The sequence below is a fragment of the Lacerta agilis genome, chromosome 12 (genome assembly GCF_009819535.1).
Source record: "Lacerta agilis isolate rLacAgi1 chromosome 12, rLacAgi1.pri, whole genome shotgun sequence".
In the NCBI taxonomy this organism is placed as follows: domain Eukaryota; kingdom Metazoa; phylum Chordata; class Lepidosauria; order Squamata; family Lacertidae; genus Lacerta; species Lacerta agilis.
This window is the reverse complement of record NC_046323.1, coordinates 4583890-4605989: the sequence shown is the minus strand read 5'-3', so window position 1 is coordinate 4605989 and position 22100 is coordinate 4583890. Positions and strand designations below refer to the sequence as shown.

Here is a 22100-nt window from a genome sequence, read left to right as displayed (position 1 = left end):
CTAGGGCTGATTCAGGATGTATACATTACCATGCATATTGGCATAAGCAATTGTTTAGCAAACATGTATGGCAATTACTCAACAGAAATTACTCAACTGAAACAGAAATGTGTTTCATGAGTCTGTTGGATGAGTGTCATATGAAAGTGTAGAAAATGTACGCAAAGTGAATAGGACCACATGTGGCCAGGTCGACATGCATACCGTATGTCTTCCATTATATTGGGAAATGGACATGTGATGTGAACAGTATTATTTGGGTAGTTCGCATAGTAGTTTATCAACGTCTCTATTATCTGAGTTACAGGTAGGTAGCCGTGTTGGTCTGCCATAGTCAAAATAAAATAAAATAAAATAAAAAAATTCCTTCCAGTAGCACCTTAGAGACCAACTAAGTTTGTTCTTGGTATGAGCTTTTGTGTGCATGCACACTTCTTCAGATACACACGAAAGCTCATACCAAGAACAAACTTAGTTGGTCTCTAAAGTGCTACTGGAAGGATTTTTTTATTTTGTTTCTATTATCTGATTTGAATCTAGCAGGCTAAGTTAGCTGCACACATTCCCATTGACATCAATGGGACATGAGTTAAATCACGGTCAGTTCTTCCAGTTTATTTTAGTGAGACCTAAGTGCAACAATTTCATTCATTTGCAACCCTATGATGGTTGCTTCAGAAGTTAATATACATGGAAACTATAGCTATTAAATGAGGGGTCGGTTCACATTGTTCATCACTGTTTGGTGATTTTTCCTAACAGCTGGGCAACATATGATGAGACTCTTGTCAATATGTGAAGAAGATCCTTGGTGTTTATGCAGATGCACCAGTGAACTCACACTCATCCCATCACAATCACCACAATGTTATCTTGGAATGGGCAGCACAGGAATGAATGCTTTCAACTCTGGGTCTAGCTCTTCATTCTTTAATTCTTAAACTTCCGCCCTGAAACCCCAAACATGATTTTATGGTAGTCAGAGACTGCCGGCTCTTTTTGCAGCCAATGTATTTACTAGTAGGGGACAGCCAATTAATTTTATACAATATAGGGCACTCTGCAACCATCAGGATGCCTTGACTTTTGTTCCCTGTATTGACCTAGACTGGATTTGAACCAGTGATCTAGAAGTAATATGCTCTGTAACCCATTAGTAATCTGTTGAGGCATCAAGTTTTAGCCTCACCCTCTTTGCCCACCCCACCCCCTCTATCATATAAAAACAGCAACATTTCCCTCCTCAAAAGAGAAAATTGAGCACGTATGGGGGGGGGGGAACAGGCATTTGCCCACACCCTTCATTACATAATACGAAGCAGTGTAAATGCAGGCTTGCATTAGTCTATTCATTGTGTGCATTCAGTCTCTAGAAATCTACTTCAAAGAAAATAAAAGGAGTATTGCTCATTAAAAGATAAACAAGATAAGAAAAGCAGACAATGTCAATGTCAGCACAGGCCCAGATCCTTAAGTTAGTTACACTTTTTCCGTTTGAGGCAATATATAAATCTATTCTCCATTACTGGGGCAGGGGTGGGGAGGAAGGGATTAGTCTTCTCCAAACAGCGAGAGCCAAATTCTCTGCTCAGTCAAATACGAATAGCCTTAATGTATGATTTTCTCCTTTTTAGTCCATCGTACATTGCATTATTTCGCATTAAGGCACAATTGTGTAACATCTGCAGAATTATGGAAATAAAAGACTGTGGGGGGGGGGAAAGTAACACAATAGAACATGTGGTAGAGGGTTGCTTTAGATGCCCAACAGATCTTTTGCCTGATACATCCACGGTTACAAGTACACTTCAGTAATCAGGCAGAATCAAGCCATATGCATCCATTGAGCTATGCGAAGACATTTAGAGTGTACAGGGAACTCTTAATTTGTTTGATTGATTGCAATTATTTATATCCTGCCTTTCAGGATACAAATCCATTAAGGCTGGCTTACAAGTAACATTAAAACTGCATTAAAAAACAAACTGCGATACAGGCAACTGTGGGGGTTACGATCCAAGGCACCATGTGCACCAGTGAAATCACGTATATTTGAATCACCATTGAAAAAGCCTGCAAATACCCTGTTCTGCTCCGTCCCGTTCCACCTCTTTCTTTGGCATTTTTGGATCACTTCCAGGTTCGGCATGATGCGTCTATGCACGGTCGCGAACATATTGAATGTGCATAAATTGGCAGGGTGTGTTTGTGTGTGCGTGCGTGCGCGCCTGTATCATCATATAAAAACTTGTTAGGATCCTTCCAACAGGACAGTGTTTAGGATTGGGAGAGAAAGTCCAGCAGCAGCAGAGCTTGACAAAGGGGTCCTGTCCTGTCCTGGGCCCGTTGTTGTTCGTCTTTATAAACAACTTCAGGGGATGCTGATCAAATTTGCAGATGATACTAAACTAGGAGGGAGAGCTAATGCCGTAGAAGACAGAATCAGAATTCAAAATGACTTTTACATATTGGAGAACTGGGCCCAAACTAACAGAATAAAACTCAATAGGGACAAATGTAAGGTTCTGTACTTAGGCAGGAAGAACCAGATGCACAAATATAAGATGGGGGGGGGGGCAACTGGCATTTCAGTAATACTTATGAAAGGATATTGGACATACTTCCCTTTGGCATCTTGGTATATTTACACAAAACATTCAGATTGATATTAAGTACATATCCTTCCACTGCAGTTTGCAAATACTGTATGAAAAATGCTGGATTTAGATCCCTGGACCTGATTGGATAGTGAGGGGATGGGAAGGCCTGGGTTCCAAACCCAGCTCAGTGATGACATGCTCAGCAGGTGTGACTGATATTTGTCCACATGGCTGTGGCTTCAGATCTCTTGACCACTGAGGAGGAGTTGGGTCTTAAGGTCTTCCAGGCGAAGGGGGATTATCTCAGTAGGTTTGTACTGGTGGGGTTCTACATTTGAATGTTGCCGTCCTCCCAGCAGAGCTTTTGAGAAGGAAAGCATAGCTCAATGGTTGAATGCATGTCTGAATCTTGGTAGAGGGTCTTTAAAAGGTCTTTGCTCCAGTCCTTGCAGAGTTGTTGCCAGTCAGAGTAGGCTAGATACTGCTAGGCTAGGTGGCATCGACTAGATGGTCTGGCCCTTATATGATCACAAGGACCTTGAGCTAATCACAGGATTGTTTTCAAGATGCCATCCTGAGGTCCTTAGAAAAAAGGTGGCATATGAACATGATGAAAATGACAAATTTACTGCCAGTTACTGTAGCAGGATCATGTTGGGCTGTATCAACGAGTTAAGTGCTGGGTGTTTCCAGGCACTAGAAAGAGTATTTTAAAACAAAAAATAAGGTGCGCTGCAGATGGTTACATGTGACCCTGATCCAGCTATAATCACAGAAACTAGTCAGGTATATCTACTGATGCATCCCTGTTTATCTGCAGCCAATTTGCTCAATACAGTCTGATGGGTATCCCAGTGGAGCCCGTTGCCCATCCATACCCCCATCAGCATAGTAGGTTGTGTACAGGTCTCTCTGGCTGGGTAAGGTTGTTAGACCTTAAACCTTCCCACTACAGTGGATTGGTGCCAATACAGCAAGGTGGAAACATTTCAAGCAGGATTTAATTTGAAGATGGTAGCACAGATTGGAGCCAACAGATCTGTGGCTGCCCTAACTCCATCCCTTCCCCACACACATATGCCCTCTCTCAAGGGATATGCAGTCTCCACCAGGGATATGCTGGCTTCCTCCAGCCGAGACTCCAGCAATCACTTGTGCCCACCTGCAGTTTAGGTGGGTGCAGTCAGGATTTCCCAGTAGTGGAACCCACTGACCAGTGGAGCATGTCACAATTGGACAGAGACACACACCCCACCTTATCCACACATCTAGTGTGGTGGAATGGGTGCTTGGGTTGTTCTGCCCTTTGGGCAATGGCACCAGCAGACACTGGAAGATCTGAATCCCAAGGCACTCATGAAGAAAGGTAGCCAACAGTTCCCATCTTGTCAAGTCGTTCTGAAATATTACATAGAGGGGTTCTCTGATGTTTTTTTTTTCAATATACAGAAATTCTTCATTAACCTTCCAAAAATTAGAAAATACACTGATCTTTTCTAGATACTATTTTAATTATAGTAATGCACCATCCAGTTAAAGTTAAGGACCATGGTATCTAAAAATGCTGGCATTTGGCTTGATTGTGTCTAGAGTTAAAATAACACTTGTTTTGCAAATCTCCAGGGCTCTGGCTCTCTTCTAAAGTTCTTGTCTTAATCTGTTTTATCCTGACGTGCATCTTAATTTCTTTGGCACCATGCATATGCTTCCATGTATAATCATTTAGGACCTCCAGGCAACTTTGCACTTTAGCACTGAATCCTATTTTATTCCTTTTAATATCCTTCACCAGCCTGCAGAGCTCTACAGCCATAAAACAGCTGTAACAAATTGAGGCCGTTTTCTTCTTATCCATTTGCACAATGAGACTCCTAGGAATTTCCTCCTTGGCTTGTGATTGTCAATTATATATTTCTTTTAAAACTTTTTAAAAGTGCAGTTACCCCATCATCACATTCTCATGAAGTGAGCTATAAAATGCCAGTATTTCCATTTTACAGATGGAAAACTGATGCCAAGAGACACTAACTTATCTAAAGCTGATCTGCAAATCCAAAGAAAAAAGAACTGGAATTCAAACAGAGATCTCTCTCCCAGATCTAGGCCACTTTCTGGTGGACAACTTTGACTGCTGAAAAATTTGTCACCACACAATTTATAGCAGGGGCGGCTAACTTGTCCTCCAGATGTTATTAGACTTCAACTCCAATATTGGCCTATGGTCAGGGATAATGGGAGTTGCAGGCAAGCATGGCCAATGGTCAGAGATTATGGGAACTGTAGTTCAATGACATCCAATGGGCCACGGATTAGGTGTCCATGATTTACAGTGAGAGCATTCATTATGTTGCTAAGAAATGTTAACCTATCACTTTACTCAGTATCTTCTTATAGGAGGGCTTCATGATTTGAGACTCATAGAACTGAACACCAACTAACTGTTTGTGTTTTGGCATCTCAGGTGTTTGGCAACTGCCCCACAAGCTCAAAAAAAAACATTTATTAACGCTTCTGTTCAGCTGCCAAACATTGATCGTCGAGTTCTCTTCACTTGGCAAGTGACTGGCGGTACGGTACAGACCTGCCCTACAATCTTTTCTGTTCCTCCAGCTTCCACTTTCTTGGCTCCCACTAATTTCTGGATTCTGGTTTCCTTCAAGAGGCTTGACCAATGGTGCTTTCTTTATCTATGTTCAAACCCCTACCTATGCAAAAGAAGAGTGAGCTGTCTGTGAAGACTGCTGTTACTGTAAGAATGTGTCTCAAGAGGGAGCAGGAAAACTCACATTTTGAGCTTTTATATCTGCAGTCAGAAGCCTATAGCAGAGATGGCCAGCTTTCGGTTTCTCCTCTGCTCTTCTGACAGTGCTCTGGAGTCTGGCAGTATATCTTTGCAATCTACGCAAGGAAACACATGTAATTCTGATTTGATTCTTCTTTATTTTTACTTGTAGCTACCTCATCCCTGAACTCCCAGCTTCAGCAGCTTCAGCAGCTTCAACACCTCCAGCAGCAGCAACAACAACAACAACAAGGCCAAACTAGCCAGCAGCCACAGGGACAAGCCAGCCAGCCACCACATCAATCTCAGCCACAGCCACAGACGCAGCAGACGCAGCAGCCACAGCCCCCGCCTCCACCACAGACGCAGCAAACACAAAGCCAGAGTCAGCCGCCACCAGCTCAGCAGTCTTCAAGCTCTCCTCAAAAGCCCAACCAGTCACCGGGGCATGGCCTTCCCTCACCTCTCACGTCACCAAACTCACTCCAGGTAAGCCCCTTCGTTATCTGAGAATTTGCTCTGGCCACTTCTTCCAAAGTTTATCTTCCTTCTCAGCATACCTCTTCGTTTTGTTTGAGTAACCATTTGCACATGTTTTCACTTCGTTGCCGGCATCCATCTGTCTTGAAAGACAATGGAGCAAACATCTGGGGATGAAATCAAACAGCTGCGTTAGCAGCACTGAAGTGACCTCCCCTAGGGCACAAGCCTGGGCAGTGCGTATGGAGGTCCTGGGCTGCCCAGACAACAAGACCCTCCCTTGACCTCATGGATGTGGTCCAAAGGAAAGCAGATCAATACGACTGGCACTAGCTTGGCTGCAGGAGTTGGCAGAAGGATGCCATCCAACCATCTTAGAGAATTCACTATGGATTTATATAGGGTTTCCTTCTTAGAGTTTTCTTCTCCCAAATATGTCCCACAAGGCAGCAGAAGTTGAGGATCATAGTTTTCCTTCTCCTAGATGGGCTGCCTTCCCAGGTTGATGAGCCTCACCTGCCCCTCCCTTTCCCCTACAGCATGTGCAGAAACCACCTTCTCGGTCGTTGGACCCACTGTTTCTCTTGTCTACGACATGGGGGCAGGTGGACAGAGATGGAGAGGTATGGGATAACTGAAGGGAAAGGTGAGAAGCCTCCCACAAGCTGCCAGCTCAGCTACTGATGGGCAGAGATATCCCCCCAATGGTTCTCTCTCCCCTCATTTTATCTTCACAAAAATCTTGTGAGACCAGTTGGGTTGAGCGTGAGTGAGAGACTTAAGGGCAATTAGTGGGCTTCATTGCCAAGCAGGGATTTAAGGGCATATGGACATAAGAATAGCCTATTGGATGAGGCCAGTCACCTACACCATTCAGCATCATGGTCTCACGGTGGCCAACCAGATGTCTATGGGGAGCCCCCAAACAGGACTTGGGTTTAATTTGTTCAAGACTGAATGAAAAAAAAAATCAACTTTTGCCCATAAAAAGGTGGCTATTGTCCTCCACCTCTTTCTGGTCACCACTCTCCTGCCCCTCATACTTTTCCATAACACCCTGGCAACTATCATCCAGTTTATACCCACTCTTAAGCACGAAGACCTACATTAATTGCAAAGTATTTCATTCTTGGTTTGCCCCAGGTATATAGCAATGCACTTATCATTTGTTCCTGTTTAAAGAAGGGATACAGGCTGCACACACACACACACACAGGAATATGGTGGTATTGATGACTAGACATACAGTGCAGTCTGCGAGCATCTGCAAATAAGAACAGCAGTCTGTGAAAAACAGCTGGTACGAATGTACCCTAAGTCTCCATGTGGTAACAAAGGAGAGTCCATTTCATTCCTCAGGAAGGCAATGATCCACTCACTGCAGGGAAAATAAAATGAACCCTGCAGGGGGTTGCATGTACATGCTGATTGCTGCCAGCTAATTTAAATCAATCTTTTGTATGCATGCTGTACAAAACCAGCAGCTTTTACGTAAGCAATAAGAAAAAAAAGCAAAACCGAACAGTGGGGATTCCTAGACCGCTTTCCACTGAAGGGTAAATGCCTCTTTTTCTAGTGCATTATCAGCAACTTACACAAAATAAGCCATAGGCACAAGTATAGGAAAGCCAGGGAAATGTGTTCCCCACAGCTTTGGAAGTGGGATGGATTTTTATTAGTTCATCATCCAGCATCTTTGGGGAAGCTCATACACAAGTCTCATTCACTCAGGACGTTCTCTGCACTGCAAACATGCAGCCACTGCTCGCTTACTTGTGAGACTTATTCCTAAATGTGCATTGGATTGCAACCTTAAACCCTGGCCCCAGGTAACTCTTGGGATTGGTGAGAGGAGATTAGTATTTGCCACAGAGAAGATTCACCTCCTTCATTGAAGTACACTTCCCAGAATTCTTTGGGGGAAGCCACCAATATGAATGTAGTATGGACAGAAGAAGAAGAAGAAGAGTTTGGATTTGATATCCCGCTTTTCACTACCCGAGGGAGTCTCAAAGCGGCTAATATTCTCCTTTCCCTTCCTCCCCCACAACAAACACTCTGTGAGGTGAGTGGGGCTGAGAGACTTCAAAGAGGTGTGACTGGCCCAAGGTCACCCAGCAGCTGCATGTGGAGGAGCGGAGACACGAACCCGGTTCCCCAGATTACGAGTCTACCACTCTTAACCACTACACCACACTGGCTACACCACTACACAGGTCCTCTGTGGCAACTATCCTTCACATGAGACAGAAAACACAACCAAATTTATTTTGAAACCTAAACAGAAGAGAAATCCACCAAAGGGCAAGCAAGATAAAGATTCTGGCCACCCCGCATCTCTATCTTTGGCTCTAGAAGTTGTCCCTTTAACAGTAATGTTACCAGATGGTAAAATGTATGTCAATTCTGTAGAGTTTCACCAGCTGATTCCTGCATAAAAATCCATCCAGGCTATTTTCTTATTGACCTGATTTGCGCTATTGATTAAAGAGGGGGTGGGAAAATCTCACTCATATGCACATACTAATAAATATTGTTGTGTGGCATGCTGTCATGCTATTGGCTGAATGTTAATTAATGGGTGATAAATGCAGAAGATCACTTCCCATTTGTATGGACAATGTACCTCTACCTGTAGATAGGATCCAGGAATGAAAGTGATTACTATGCACGTGTGAGGAACGCTTGCACAAAAGTGGGCAGAGCAATGGATGTGCTTCTTCCTTTTCTACAGAAGGCTACATCCCAGCCATGCTAAAGTCAGAGCTTTTAGACACACATCCCAACACATTCTCTCCATCAGGCAAGCAGATGGCGTTACCAACAATTCTAGGACACATTCAAGCCAGTCAATAGCACTTGAGGAGGCTGTGGAGCAGGACTGGTGAGGAGAGCGGCCTGGGGAAGGGGAATGTCCTTAGAAGAGTCACCTAGGGCTGTACAGAGACCTAGAGTGCCAGATTTGGCACCCTGGTCTGTGCCCCCCCCCCTGCGTGTAACCCTATGCATACTGGAATACAATGGAAATTCCTTCTGAGTCAACATGCCAAAGACTGAACTACAGGTGTGGGCCAGGTTTTACGGGGTGGGGAGAGGCAGTTTGGAACTTGATTGGCAGGGGAAGCATGTTCTGTTTTCATCACAAAAACCTGTTGTTTTGAAAGAGTCCCTGGGCTTGGGAAAGTTTCCTATGTAGCCATAGCACAAAGGGTATTGGTTTAGAATTATTTTGCTTCAAAAGCACAAGTTTCTTTAAGGCACGGCAATAATATAGTGCCAATGAGTACTTAAGGTTCGTGGGCAGTCTATTGTGTTAGCAAGAGCTTAACTGACCATTAGGTCCAGTCGTGTCCGACTCTGGGGTTGTGGCGCTCATCTCACTCTATAGGCCGAGGGAGCCGGCGTTTGTCCGCAGACAGCTTCCGGGTCATGTGGCCAGCATGACAAAGCCGCTTCTGGCGAACCAACACCGTTTACCTTCCCTCCGGAGCGGTACCTATTTATCTACTTGCACTTTGACGTGCTTTCAAACTGCTAGGTGGGCAGGAGCTGGGACCGAGCAACGGGAGCTCACTCCGTGGCAGGGATTCAAACCGCCGACCTTCTGATCAGCAAGCCCTAGACGCTGTGGTTTAACCCACAGCACCACCTGGGTCCTTAGCAAGAGCTTAGGGACTCTTTAATAGGTAGCTTAGTGATGCAAAAGGAGGAGGAGGAAAGGATCCAAAGGGGTTGCTGTCACATTTCATTGCCTCAGTGCTGCTGCCAAGCCAGCATAGATGAGTAAATTCTGTATGAGACACATCCTAAACTGCTTGTTAACTACTCATCTGTTTGCTGTACTGCTAAGCAGCTACTGCTGCCTTTAGTCTTGCCATCTTTAAAATTATTTAAATGCTCCTGTAGGATTGGCTGAGAGGTGTTTTGTTTTGTGTTTTGTTTTGTTTTGTTTTGTTTCCTCCTGACCCTTGATTGGCCACTAGTTTTATGAGGAAACCATTCTGAGGAAGGATCAGAGTGTGGGAGGCCAGTCCTCCCCTGTATTTTCCAGGTACCAACCAGTCCTGTTGCCGCAGTGCGCTGCTTCTTGCCTCTAAACTGGCAGCTCAGGGACCAGTTGATATTCCTCACTGGCCTGATTTGACCCCCAGCTCTCTAGCTGCAGGTGCCTACATTAGAACAAGGGGACTTACAATGGCACGCAGCAGGTACTTGGCACCATTTTCCATAACCACTATTGTAAAAGCCAGTAAGAAGCAGGATTGTGTTTGTGTTTGTGTCTGTTTTTTGTTTTTTTGTCTGTTGCTTTAACTTAAATATTGACTTGGAATTAAATTCTAGGAAATAATAGCCTCCAAGGTAAATGGCCTTTATGAACTAGAACGAAGCAGTTTCAGTTTGAAGAATATTAAGGGAATAAAGATCAACTAAGTTACAATTTGACAGGTTAAATTTCATTTCTGAATTCTTGATTTTTCATGTGGGTTTTATCTTCCTACATTATTCAGCGGCTGTCTGAAAGATATTGGTTTAGAACAGGGCAACTTAGAAAGATTGTCATGGAGAAGCCAGTAATACAGAAGGATGATTGCATTTATTTCAAAAGGCTCTGAAGGATAACAACAATTATAACTAAAAATGTACAGGTGCTGTCATGTCTTCAGACAGAAAATTAAATGAAAGTGACTTTGTTACATATACCTGAGTGAGGTGTTTTACTTTCTTTGGTTGATTTTAAATTGATGATGGTGTTGGGCTGCGAACAGAGCTACAAAATTCAGAATGATTCTTGTCAGATTTTTCTGTGTCACGCTATGATTTTATTACTGTTTTGCACTTAGGTCAGCAGACACTGCTGCCTTTCCAGGTTGCATGATGTGTGTGGGTGTGGGTGTGTACACACACGCACACAGATATATATACACAAACAGTATATATGGCTACCTATACTGGTTACGAGGGCCATCTTTCTTTGACCACATTTTTGACCTGGTTTGATGGTGATAGTCTTCACATAGATTGTGATATTCCTGAATTTACAGTACAAACATGCTTTTCAGGTGCATAGACTTACTTCTGTAACCTTCAGGAGAAAGTACATCCAGAGTTCCTAACATGAAGTATCATTTCAAGCATGTGATTGAGAGTAAGAATGGAAAACAGTTTACACAATTAAAGTAAACCATACCGTATACTGTGGTAGGAACAGGATGACAGCTGAAGGTCTAGGTTCTGATTTCTTGCAGTTCATGGCTCCCTTCATGTCAAGGACTTCCAGGCCTCAGTGGTCCTTCTTTTAAAGGTGTACACACTCATACACTCATCCAAGCAGACATGAGACATTTTTTATTCAATCATACATACATATGAAGTTGCCAAATCATATTGGTTCATTATACAAAGGACCCTTATAAATCCATATCTAATGCAACAGGATCTGATTAAAATCTGCATTTTTTTACTTGTGATAAATTAATCAACTTACAATACCAAGCAATTGGTGAGAAAACAGATAGATCTTATAATATGACTGACTACCAGAGCTAAAAATGAATAGTCACTGCTCTTATGTTTGGGGGATAAAAGGAGGTAAGGCGAAATGAGAAAGGGGAGAGTAGTGAAGAGCCTTAAAAATAAAAGCTAGCAGCTTAGTGATAAGACAGAGTTGTCAAAAAGTAAACTAGAAGACCAGTATTAGGTGGTGCTAGCATGGTCAGGGATTAAGTCAGTAAGCTTAGACTCTAGAGAGACTGACTTCAGTTCCTTTCTGCCTGACCAGAGTGACTTTCTTCTCGACCTAAGTAATATTATTTCAGGTTTTCTGCACTAACTGGGGGGAAAATGCATAAAATACTGGCTGTACTTACAGCTGATTCAGGCATTACCTTGCCACAGCTTTGGCATGTGAAAGGAAATTAACCCTTCCATTCCCTGGTGTGGTCCTGAGGAAAACCCCTCTTCTGAAGAGCCAGTATTTGCACTGGCACCACCTTAATAGCTCCATGTGTCTGCTCATGTGAGCCAAACATCCCACTGAAGAGGGAATTCACACAATTTCACAGATCAACTTCTGTGAGCAAAGTGTACTCTGAAACCAATTGATCTGTGAAATACAGTGAGTTCCCTTTTTATGTTACGCTGCTCATGAGGCCACATGCATAGCCTGTTAAATGCACAATTAAGACACCAATGGCCATAGATTAATGTGAATTTTATATGTAGCAAAAGGCATGCTACCACGGTGCCTGCAAACTCAGGCCCAAGCTGATAGCATGAAATATCTAATCACATTTTATGTATCTTGTTTTTTTCTTGTTTAACTAGAAGGACCATGTGAAACTGTAGTATTATGCTGTTTTTGAATCCTTGTAAATTGGGGGGGGGGGTATTTTATTTTGACGCTAGCTGGTGCTAGTGTTCGATTCAGTTCTATCCATATATTTGAACCACACAAACGAGGAAAAATCTGCTATGCAAAGGAAGAGCTATATTGCAGCTGGAGAAAGAACCCAACTGATTCTCACTCTTTTACTCACCTACAAAGATCGACAGAAAATGAGGAGATTTCCCAAGGGCTGCCTTGACTGTAGCATTATTCTGACCATTTTCAGAACTCAATGATAAAGCACCTTTGTGTTGTTGAAACCTACACAAAATAAGCAAAGCCAAAGAAGGAACTTGACGGGTAAATGAAAAGGGAGGAGAGGGTGTTTGGGTAGGCAGGAGGAGAGGTGTGGGACATCAAGACTATAACTACCAAAGAAACCAACCCAAATAAAAGCCAAGCCTTAGATTGCGAAAGCAGATTCTACTTCAGATTAAATTTTCATGCTAATCTTAAATAATATATCTGGCACCTAGGTATTTTATGGCAACAAAAAAATAGATGGGAAAGCTCAAGCTTAAAGGAGAAAGAGCCCCTGCACAGATGCCCCCAAAACCCGCAGCTTCATGAAAGTAGAACACAACAAACAAACATTGCTTTCAAGGGCTGATTTTCCATTAAAAGAAGAAGATAAAACTGTTTTTCTAAGGAGCTCAGTTCAATGTTTACTGACACTTCCAGGAATTTGCTACAAATCTTTAAGATTTGGGAGAGCTGTGGACAGCAAAAATTACATTGCTTTGAGAGTAGGGATGGAAGGATCTGTCAGTTTCACTTCTCTGTTTCTCGTTTTTCCAATCTTAAATTCAGTTCTCCAGCTTTCTGCAGCAATTTGTGATTTTTAAGAAACACACAGAAACATTCTTCAGCATTTTAGTGCAGATTTCTCTTAAGAAACACATTTTTGTCTGTGGTTTTGACTAATGTGCACACTTTTGCAAGCATTTTCTCCTTATATGTGTATCTTATTTTCACTAATATAATTCATTTTTATACACTCTTCCCCTGATATATGCCTTTTTGTAAACGCTTTTCCCCCCAGAAAACTGCATTGCCAAATTTGGGTAAGTGCAGATTTTGAAGGATGGCCACATTGTGGTTCTTGTATTGTTTTGGAATGTGTGGATTTGATAAATTCAGCTTTAAATGCAAACTGAGTCAAATTTCTCCCCCTCCCCCCATCCCTATTTGAGAGTAGTTGATTGAGGAAGAGCCATAGTTCCATGGTCGACCATGGTTTGGTAGGGGTAGAAGAGGTCTGAAACCCTGAAGAGCTTCTACCAGTCAAGAGTACTTTGTAGATGGATGAAGGGTCTGGCTCAGTGCAGGACAGAGTCCCCATGTTCTTGGTGTGGCAAGTTGACTAGGATAAGGAAGATGTGGGGAAAGTTCTAGCTCTGGTCTCTCAACTGCCCATGTTGTGCTTTATAGGGATTTGACAGCAAGCAGCCTGACCCTGACATGGACCTGCCACTTCCAGGTTTAGCTTGGTCCTGTCCACCTACCTTTCTCCCCATCCCGACCTCAACTGGGCAAGGAGATACCTTGGCTGTATGCTTTCCTCTGCAGATGCCTTGACTTGTGCAAAACATTAAGAATGTCACCGGTGTTATTTGTGCTAGAGTTGTCTGTCTCCTGTGACTGAAGTTAGTTGAAATGCAAGAGAGGGAGGGGTAGGTCCCCTGGGACTATTTGTTGTTGTTCAGTCGTTCAGTCGTGTCCGACTCTTCGTGACCCCATGGACCAGAGCACGCCAGGCACGCCTATCCTTCACTGCCTCTCGCAGTTTGGCCAAACTCATGCCAGTCGCTTCGAGAACACTGTCCAACCATCTCATCCTCTGTTGTCCCCTTCTCCTTGTGCCCTCCATCTTTCCCAACATCAGGGTCTTTTCTAGGGAGTCTTCTCTTCTCATGCGGTGGCCAAAGTACTGGAGCCTCAACTTCAGGATCTGTCCTTCTAGTGAGCACTCAGGGCTGATTTCTTTGAGAATGGATAGGTTTGATCTTCTTGCAGTCCATGGGACTCTCAAGAGTCTCCTCCAGCACCATAATTCAAAAGCATCAATTCTTCGGCGATCAGCCTTCTTGATGGTCCAGCTCTCACTTCCGTACATTACTACTGGGACTATGGTGGAGCCTAAATGGAAAGCCCATGGGAACCAATGGAGCCTTCAGGCTGCCAGTTGCCTGTCCCTGCTTTAATATTTCTTGAGTGCACTCCTTTTGAAGAGCCTGCTAAAATATCAATGGCCATCTACAAAAATTGTTACGAATCAGTAGCATATTGAATAAAGCACAAGATTGTTAGAATTCAAAGCAACAGCACATTGTTTGCTTGCTCGCTTCCTTGCTTTAAAAGCCTATTCCATGCTCCCTCAAACTCGGCCCTCCAGATGTTTTGAGACTACAGTTCCCATCATCCCTGACCACTGGTCCTGCTAGCTAGGGATCATGGGAGTTGTAGGCCAAAAACATCTGGAGGGCCGAGTTTGAGGAAGCCTGGCCCATTCTCTCCACCATCCTTGTGAAAAGCTTCTGATGGGTCTGGCTGCATCTTTAATGTGAGAGCCACAAGTAGTGTACATCTACTGTGTGCCAAGGCAGTTGTGTTCATCTATGGTTGTGCACCAGAATCAGCTTTAGGCACACCACCATAAACATGGGTAGCAGGTGTGAACCAAAAAAACAGTTCAGCACATGGTGATGAGTGAAGGTGACTACATTGTCCCTCAGGAGGCAAAGCTGGAAATTGACATGGAAAAGCTCTTCCATACAGCTACCACATGATGAAGTGGCTGTGAGAAACACATCCTTTTGAGCCAAAATACAGGCTTAAGAGAAATTTGACATGACAACATTTATTCACAGTTAGATAGTCCTCTACCCAAGGTAGGGGGCTCCAAAAGAAGTAGGTTGTAATTGTCAACATTCATGTCCAAGATGCCATGAGTTCTGCCCACCCTATCCAGCCAAAGCTCTCAAATACTCATTTGGTAGACTGCAAGTGTCTGCTGGTTATTCACAAATCAGATTCATTCCGCCTCCACTTTGTGACTAATGCTGGGTTCACCAGGCCAGGGAGAATTGTTGTTGGGAATGGGGAATCAAGAGGCAATTGGGGGGGCTTCCTATCTCAAACTCCCTGGTGCTTCATTGGCAATGCCAGCTGCAGACTTTGATGGGGTGATGCTGTGGAATACTCATTTCCTCCCCCACCCAACACACACACTTGGTGAATCCTCCATCACGAGACCAGCAAAAGTGAATATGGAGCAGGGGGAAACTCTGTTTGTACCAACCATTGTAGAATTCACTGATGGAAGGAAGAAATAGAAAGGAACAAATGCTATATGGTTGAATATAGACTTTCAGTTTCTAGATAGGATTTTTCTGGGCAGAGTTTTCCAAAAAGAATACTGCAACCAGAAGTGAGAAATCGTTCCAATCCTTGGTGGACAGCTTGATGGGAGCCGTGTTGCCATTGGTGGGCATTGCCAGAGGCAAAAGGGGTGCAGCAACATTTATGTCTGTTACCTCTGTACAGGAGGCTACATTCCAGTCACACAAATGTCTGCAGTTTCTACAAACACACAATCTTCTCTCCTCCATACACACAAGCAAGTGGCATTCTCAAAGCACACATTTCAGCCGGGCAAAAGCACACTAGGGGTGCATCCTAGGGCCTGCGAGGTATATGGCCTGGGGACAGTCTGAGGTGGCATATTTTGTCCTTTGGCCTGAGGTTTCCATCCCTGATTAAGATGCCAGTGTCTGATCTCTGCCTGTGTTATTAATGGATTTGAATTGGTGGAGTACAGTCCATCAATTGTAGAAAATGAGTAGGATTTATATGCTGATCAGTCTGGATACCCACCCTGTATTAGGCAATATATATATATATACAAGTATCTTTACCAGAAAGCCTTTTCTATTCCAGGAGCTTGCTAACCTTTTGGGTTGATTAAGCACTTGTTCATCTCACTGCAGGGTTTTGAAAAGCTGCATTTAAACAGAATAAAGTGATGTTTAAGGGGTTTGGAAAGGGAATGTGCACAAGAGCCTTTCCATTCCCTAAGGCAAGCTCTTCTCTGCTGATGCACTGCTTGGCTGGTCCATCCAAATATACTCTCTGCAGGTGTTGCTATTTTTAGAAGCGCAGGAAGAATTGTTCTGAGTCACATTTAAAGTGAAAGAAATTAATCTTCTAGTAAAACAATTGGCATTATTAAAGCCCAAGGGGCTAGCCCTGAATTTGATACCAGAAAGCATTTGCTGCAGAATTCACTGAATTGTGTGGATGGGGCATCAGTTGTGTTGGTTTCCCAGTCCCTTGTCCCCTCCCCAAACCACCTCCATAATTCAAAAAAGAAATAGCTTGCAAACAAATATGGGGGGACCTGCAGTTCTTGCATTAATGCAAACCTGCTTAATTCACATTTCCCAAATAATACATGAAATCAAATACAGTTAACCTTTGATGCAGCTATGTAGCCAATAAAAAGCCTACAAAACAGCATATATCAGGGGACAGTGTGTCCCCAAAACTGTGTATATTAATGAAAATACTGTATTAGAAAAGCATTACGTTAGGGGAAATTCCTTACCAAAATGCATATATTAAGACAAATATACTCAAAAACACGTGTGATTTCATTGCAGACTTTTTTTTTAAAAAAAAAAAAAGTTCACGAATGGGGGAAAACAGAGCTTAAGTGAGAGAAATTGAAATGGACAGATTTGAAATTGAAATTGTCAGGTTACAAACACTTTCCTGTGCGGATGCTTTCCTTCCAACTCCACACCTTCCATTTGCAGAGCAGAGAAAAGCAAGTTTGTGAAGATTCATAACATTGCAAACCATCAGTATCACCCTAGCCAGGTGAGGAGGATAACTTACCTTATCTGTTCAGAAATCAGGAGTGTAGAAATATTCTCCTTACTCCATGGCAGAGCAATACTGAGAGCTGATAGAAACTGAGATTAGAGAGATTCACAACAAGGTGATGCATGTAACTATTTGGTAAACTGAACAACTGAGTCCATTCAGAAAACCAAAGTACTTTGCACTGAGGTATCTCTAAGCTGGTTTAGTCGTTTGTATCATTCTGCCAAATGGCAAGATTTTAGCAAACTTCAGGGGTGTGAGAAATGTAATGTAGACTGGATGCCTGTAACTGTGGTGGATACATGATATTATTTTACTACATAACTACTGTGCATCTGCATCCAGTGTATAATCAAATTCTTCTTTCTATTTGGCAAGAAGGAAGCTACCCTTGGTTAAAAGACCTCGCAACAAGGTAGTTTAGTGCTTGAATGGAGTTAGATGACTAGCTCACCAAGTGGTTACGCTGCAAAAGGCCATTTGCCTTCGTCATCCGTGAACCATACAACCAACAATTTCCTATGGTGATGGCTTCCTACAGTTGTCCAACTATGAACTGCTGAACAGAAAGGATAGTACGGTACATACTTCTTTCTGTCAAGGACCTTCCACAAGCCCCAAGTATGTGGAAGATGCTGCAGACAGAGAACTCTGGATCTGAACTTGTAACTCTGAAAGGCTAGTAGTTGCTTTGCTTTGAAATACGGAGAAACGTAAAACTGAACATTTGCAACAAACTCTAGGAAATAACGTATCATGTCCACCTGTGGATCCTGGTGTAGTTACAGTTGATTTGATTAATGCATGCTTTGAAAATAAATAAAAATGATACTTTTTCCCCCCTTCAAAGCCAGGATCATTTGAGAGAGTGACTAAGCACTCTTGGAATGTATGAAATTTGTTGATTGCTGAGTTAGAGCCTGCCATCTTTTTACCGGGGATTGATTGACTGGTGCTGCAGGTCTTTCACACTTGCCGCTCAGATTTGACTTGAAAATTCTGCCAAGTCTTTTACTCTGAGATTTATCTTAATTAGATCTGAAAGACCTGCCACAGCAGAATAGTCACACCGATTAAAATGAAAAACAGGAGAAATTACTGATCAAATTAATCATAATGCCGGGTTACAGCTGTAGGTCTGATGTAATTTGCCACTCCAGTGAGTTACATCGGCCCAGGCACAGGGAAAAGAGCTGCTTTTACGCTGATCCGTAACACCAGCCAGCTTCGGGCAGCCCATCAGGACGCTTATTCCATTCGTTCTCTTGGCTTAGTCTGACCTTACTGCGGCTACTAGAAACAAATAAGGGCTAAATAAATAGAGGCAGGGGAGAGAAGGATGTATCATTTTATCCCAATGGTCACACCATATATACATGGGGAGATTTTTCTTCTTTTATTCTCTCCCACACCTTATACTCCAACCCACCCACAAACAAACACACTATTCCTGAAGTGTGCAAAGAAGAAAATATCAATAGGTCACGATGGCCAGCTGTGTGGCCTGGGACAGACAAAGTCTGTCTTATTTTTTGGAAGCGAAGCTTTTAAAATTAGTGCTGAGAACTATAAATGGGTCCAATAGCACGTGAGAGCAGGGAAATCCTGTGGAAGATGATAGATCAATAATCACATCACAGCTTTTACCTGGCTGGTGGATATGAAGTCTCATTTTTAAATCACAGAACTGTCGTGTTCTTCATCATGCTGCAGAGTACCCTAGATAGATCATGTGTGAGCTCTAAGGAAGTCAGGAGGGGTACAAATAATCCAAAAAGAGTGTGTGACAGGAAGAGCTGTTTGACAGTAGAATGGTCTCCCTTGGGAGGTTGTGGACTCTCCTTCACTGAAGGTTTTTAAGCTGAGGTTGGGTGGCCATCATAGACACTAGATTTAGAGGGCTCTGGGTGCTAGGTCACCCACAACACAGGGCTCCAACACAGATTCCAGTTTCCACTTTCTGAGCGCCGACACAACCCCTAAACCAGAAGTCTCACCAGAGGTCTCGCGAGGCCTCGGACGTGATCTCCGAGACCCTGTCAGGCCTCTGAACACAACTTCCAGTAGAAACTGGAAACTTCCAGTAGAAACTGGAAGTCATGTCGGAGGTCTTGCGAGGCCTCGGGCAAAACCTCCAAGACCCCGCAAGACCTTGGAAGCGCCACTGACGCAACGTGACATCACAGGCGCCATTGGGCACCCATAACCAGGGGCCCAAGTCAGCACCCCTGATGGGCATCTGTCATGGATGCTTTAGATGCTATTCCTGCATTGCAAGGGTTGGACTAGCTGACCCCTGGGGTCTCTTCCAACTCTACGATTCCATGATTCTATGAAAGGATGAGAGAAAGCACACCTATGTATTCAGATGTAGCATGAACAAGGTGTGTAGCAAAACGATTATTAAAAAAGAAATAAGACATAAATGTAAGACTATTGAGAAGGTTTAAAAAAAAAGAATAATAATACTTGAGAGTGTGTGTTCCAAGTGTGTCACACATATTATCTCAGTAGTCCGTGCAATATTATTACCACCCTATTGCTGGTTGAGGGAACAGTTGCTTGCCTAAGGCTGCCTAGTGCCTGCATGGCTAGAGTGAAATTTGAACTGGAGACTTCCCAGATCAGAGAGCACACTCTTAGCTGCTAAGCTACACAGCTCTTTCACTGAAGAGAGAATTTCATTTAAGAAAGAAAGAAAGCTATTTTCTAACAAAAAGCAAGTCAGATTTCAGTTACATTTATCTGGATAAAAAGGAGCATGTAACATATTAAAGATGGTAACTAACCTCAATAGTAGCACAGACTAAATATGGAAGTCAGCTCTTATATAGTCAGAGTTTAAGTCTCACTTGCACTACTCTGTAAAGGCTGCTGTTGATAAGCTGGAAAGGAATTTTCACAAACATCTCTGCGCTATATTGTACCAAGCAAAACTTGTTGGGTGAATGATACATATTCACATTCGGGCCCTGGCTTCTTTAAAAAAATGCATGGTGGGGGTGTGCAAAGTGAATGTCTGGGCAGGAGGGTCTTATCCTACATATGATTGCTAAAAGAGAAATAGTGGTATATTTCACATTAAATTATCCTATCTTAAACTTATTTTTTCTGAAACAAGTTACATTGGTTTTAATGGGGTGAAACATTCACTGGTGTCCACACATGCGGAGAGCATTTCTGCCTTCTTGTCCCCCTGCCCGGTACCATTTATGGATTGTGTCTAGCTAGGGGAGTGTCAGGGGCTGGCCGGATGTGCACAGGGGTAGTGAAGTCTGATTTGAGAGACGGGATCAGTGATTTGTGGGGAACTGTACCAGCCAGGAGGCAAGAGTTGGAAGCAGGGGAAGCTTCAGAGCCGGAGGGTGGAGCACAGGATGGGTCAGAAGAAGAGAAGGAAGAGGTAGGTCAGGCAAGTGAAGGTCCAGATGCTTCCCCACCCTCTCCTGCCCCACTGTCTCCTAGAACCAGCTGGGGATTGAAAAGGGATGGGCAGAGGAACATAGGCACAGTCTCTGGCTCCATGTGTGCAACCTGTCAGAGGAAGGTACATAAGCTGGTAGAGGGGGAGTGGTCCCCTGTTGCTGAAATTGCTCCATAGAGCAGGGACCTGGGAATAATTGCCTATACACTAGATTGGGGTGCATAGGTCTCCAGAGCACCAGAAGCAACTGTATGTGTTATCTTTGACAATTAAGATAGAGCAAGATGAGCACCGCAACCCCCTTATGGTCAAGGGTACCTTTTTTATCTGCCATGTGCTTTCCTTTGACTCAGAAGCGCCCTTGAGTTTCAGAGTGAGTTCTTTTCTTTTCGTTGATATGGATTTAACCAAGCAAGTATTAGAAATCACCCCAGAACTGTCCCTACTAAACATCTTCCAAGACAATAATGCCCATTTACACCACAAAGAACTCATAACCCACCTACTCTCAGCAGCCAGAAACATCATAACCAGACACTGGAGAGACCTGTCAGGAGTAAGCATGGACCAATGGTACCAAATAGTATGGGAAACAGCCTTATTAGAAAAATTAACCAATAAACTGAAACTGACACAGGGACAAATAGAAGACACCTTCATCCCGGTATGGCTCCCCTTTATCACACACACAACCCAACAAGACATTGATAAAAATCCACCAACAGCATACAGATCAGTATGGCTAACCTGATCCAAAACACCCACCCACCCACCCCACTCACACATGAAAACAAAGACTACCACAGCCAACCACAAATGAACAACCACACCTCTCTCACCAACCAAAGGAACACAGAACCTGCACAAGCAACGCTGACACAAACCCCCACATATATTAAGTAAAATAGAAACATTGCCACCTGACCCCACCCCCGCTCATCTCCCCATCCCGCCCACCTCTTTCCCACTTTTCTTCCTAATGTCTCGACAAATGAAACCGATTTGTAAAAAATGTTACATGGGGAAAAATAGTAAGAGAAAGAGACATTGCACATACTTTGGTAAATCAAGAAAATCTTTAATAAAAATACATTTAAATTTTAAAAAAGAAGCACCTTTGAGAGGGAAGCATGATATGCAGGCAATAGAAACACGGCTAATGAAGGGAACCTAGGTTCCATCAACATAACAATAATTGTGCATTTAAAAGAAAAAATATCGCAGGTGTCTCAAAAAATGCTAAGAAACTGAGGTCTTATAAGATCACAGAACATTCTCCTTAGCTGGCAAGTCCTAAGAATTTACCATTCTACTATTGCTTTTCTAGCCACTTCCTTACACAGATACTTTCAAACGGTGAAGAGGAAGATGAAACTTTAGAAGTTGCCCTAAGGTAGCAGGATCAGCCTCCAAGCATTTTTTCCTCCAAGCATTGATATTTTTGAAGGTTTATTTCTTTTTGAAGGAGCTGATCGCTGTGCTGTCAAATGTGCTAATGAAAGGTTTTCCTAAAGTTAATTTTCCCACTCGTAATACAATAAA

The 22100-nt window shown here is 43.1% G+C and overlaps 1 protein-coding gene across 2 annotated transcripts in view; it reads left to right on the top strand.

Moving 5' to 3' along the window:
- The window catches only part of POU6F2 (POU class 6 homeobox 2), a 314499-nt gene that overhangs the window by 239258 nt on the left and 53141 nt on the right, over window positions 1-22100 (top strand). For both annotated transcript variants that reach the window (XM_033165828.1, XM_033165829.1), the window contains exon 5: window positions 5555-5871. In XM_033165828.1, the coding sequence (XP_033021719.1) occupies window positions 5555-5871 (317 nt within the window). The remainder of the gene's footprint in view (window positions 1-5554; window positions 5872-22100) is intronic.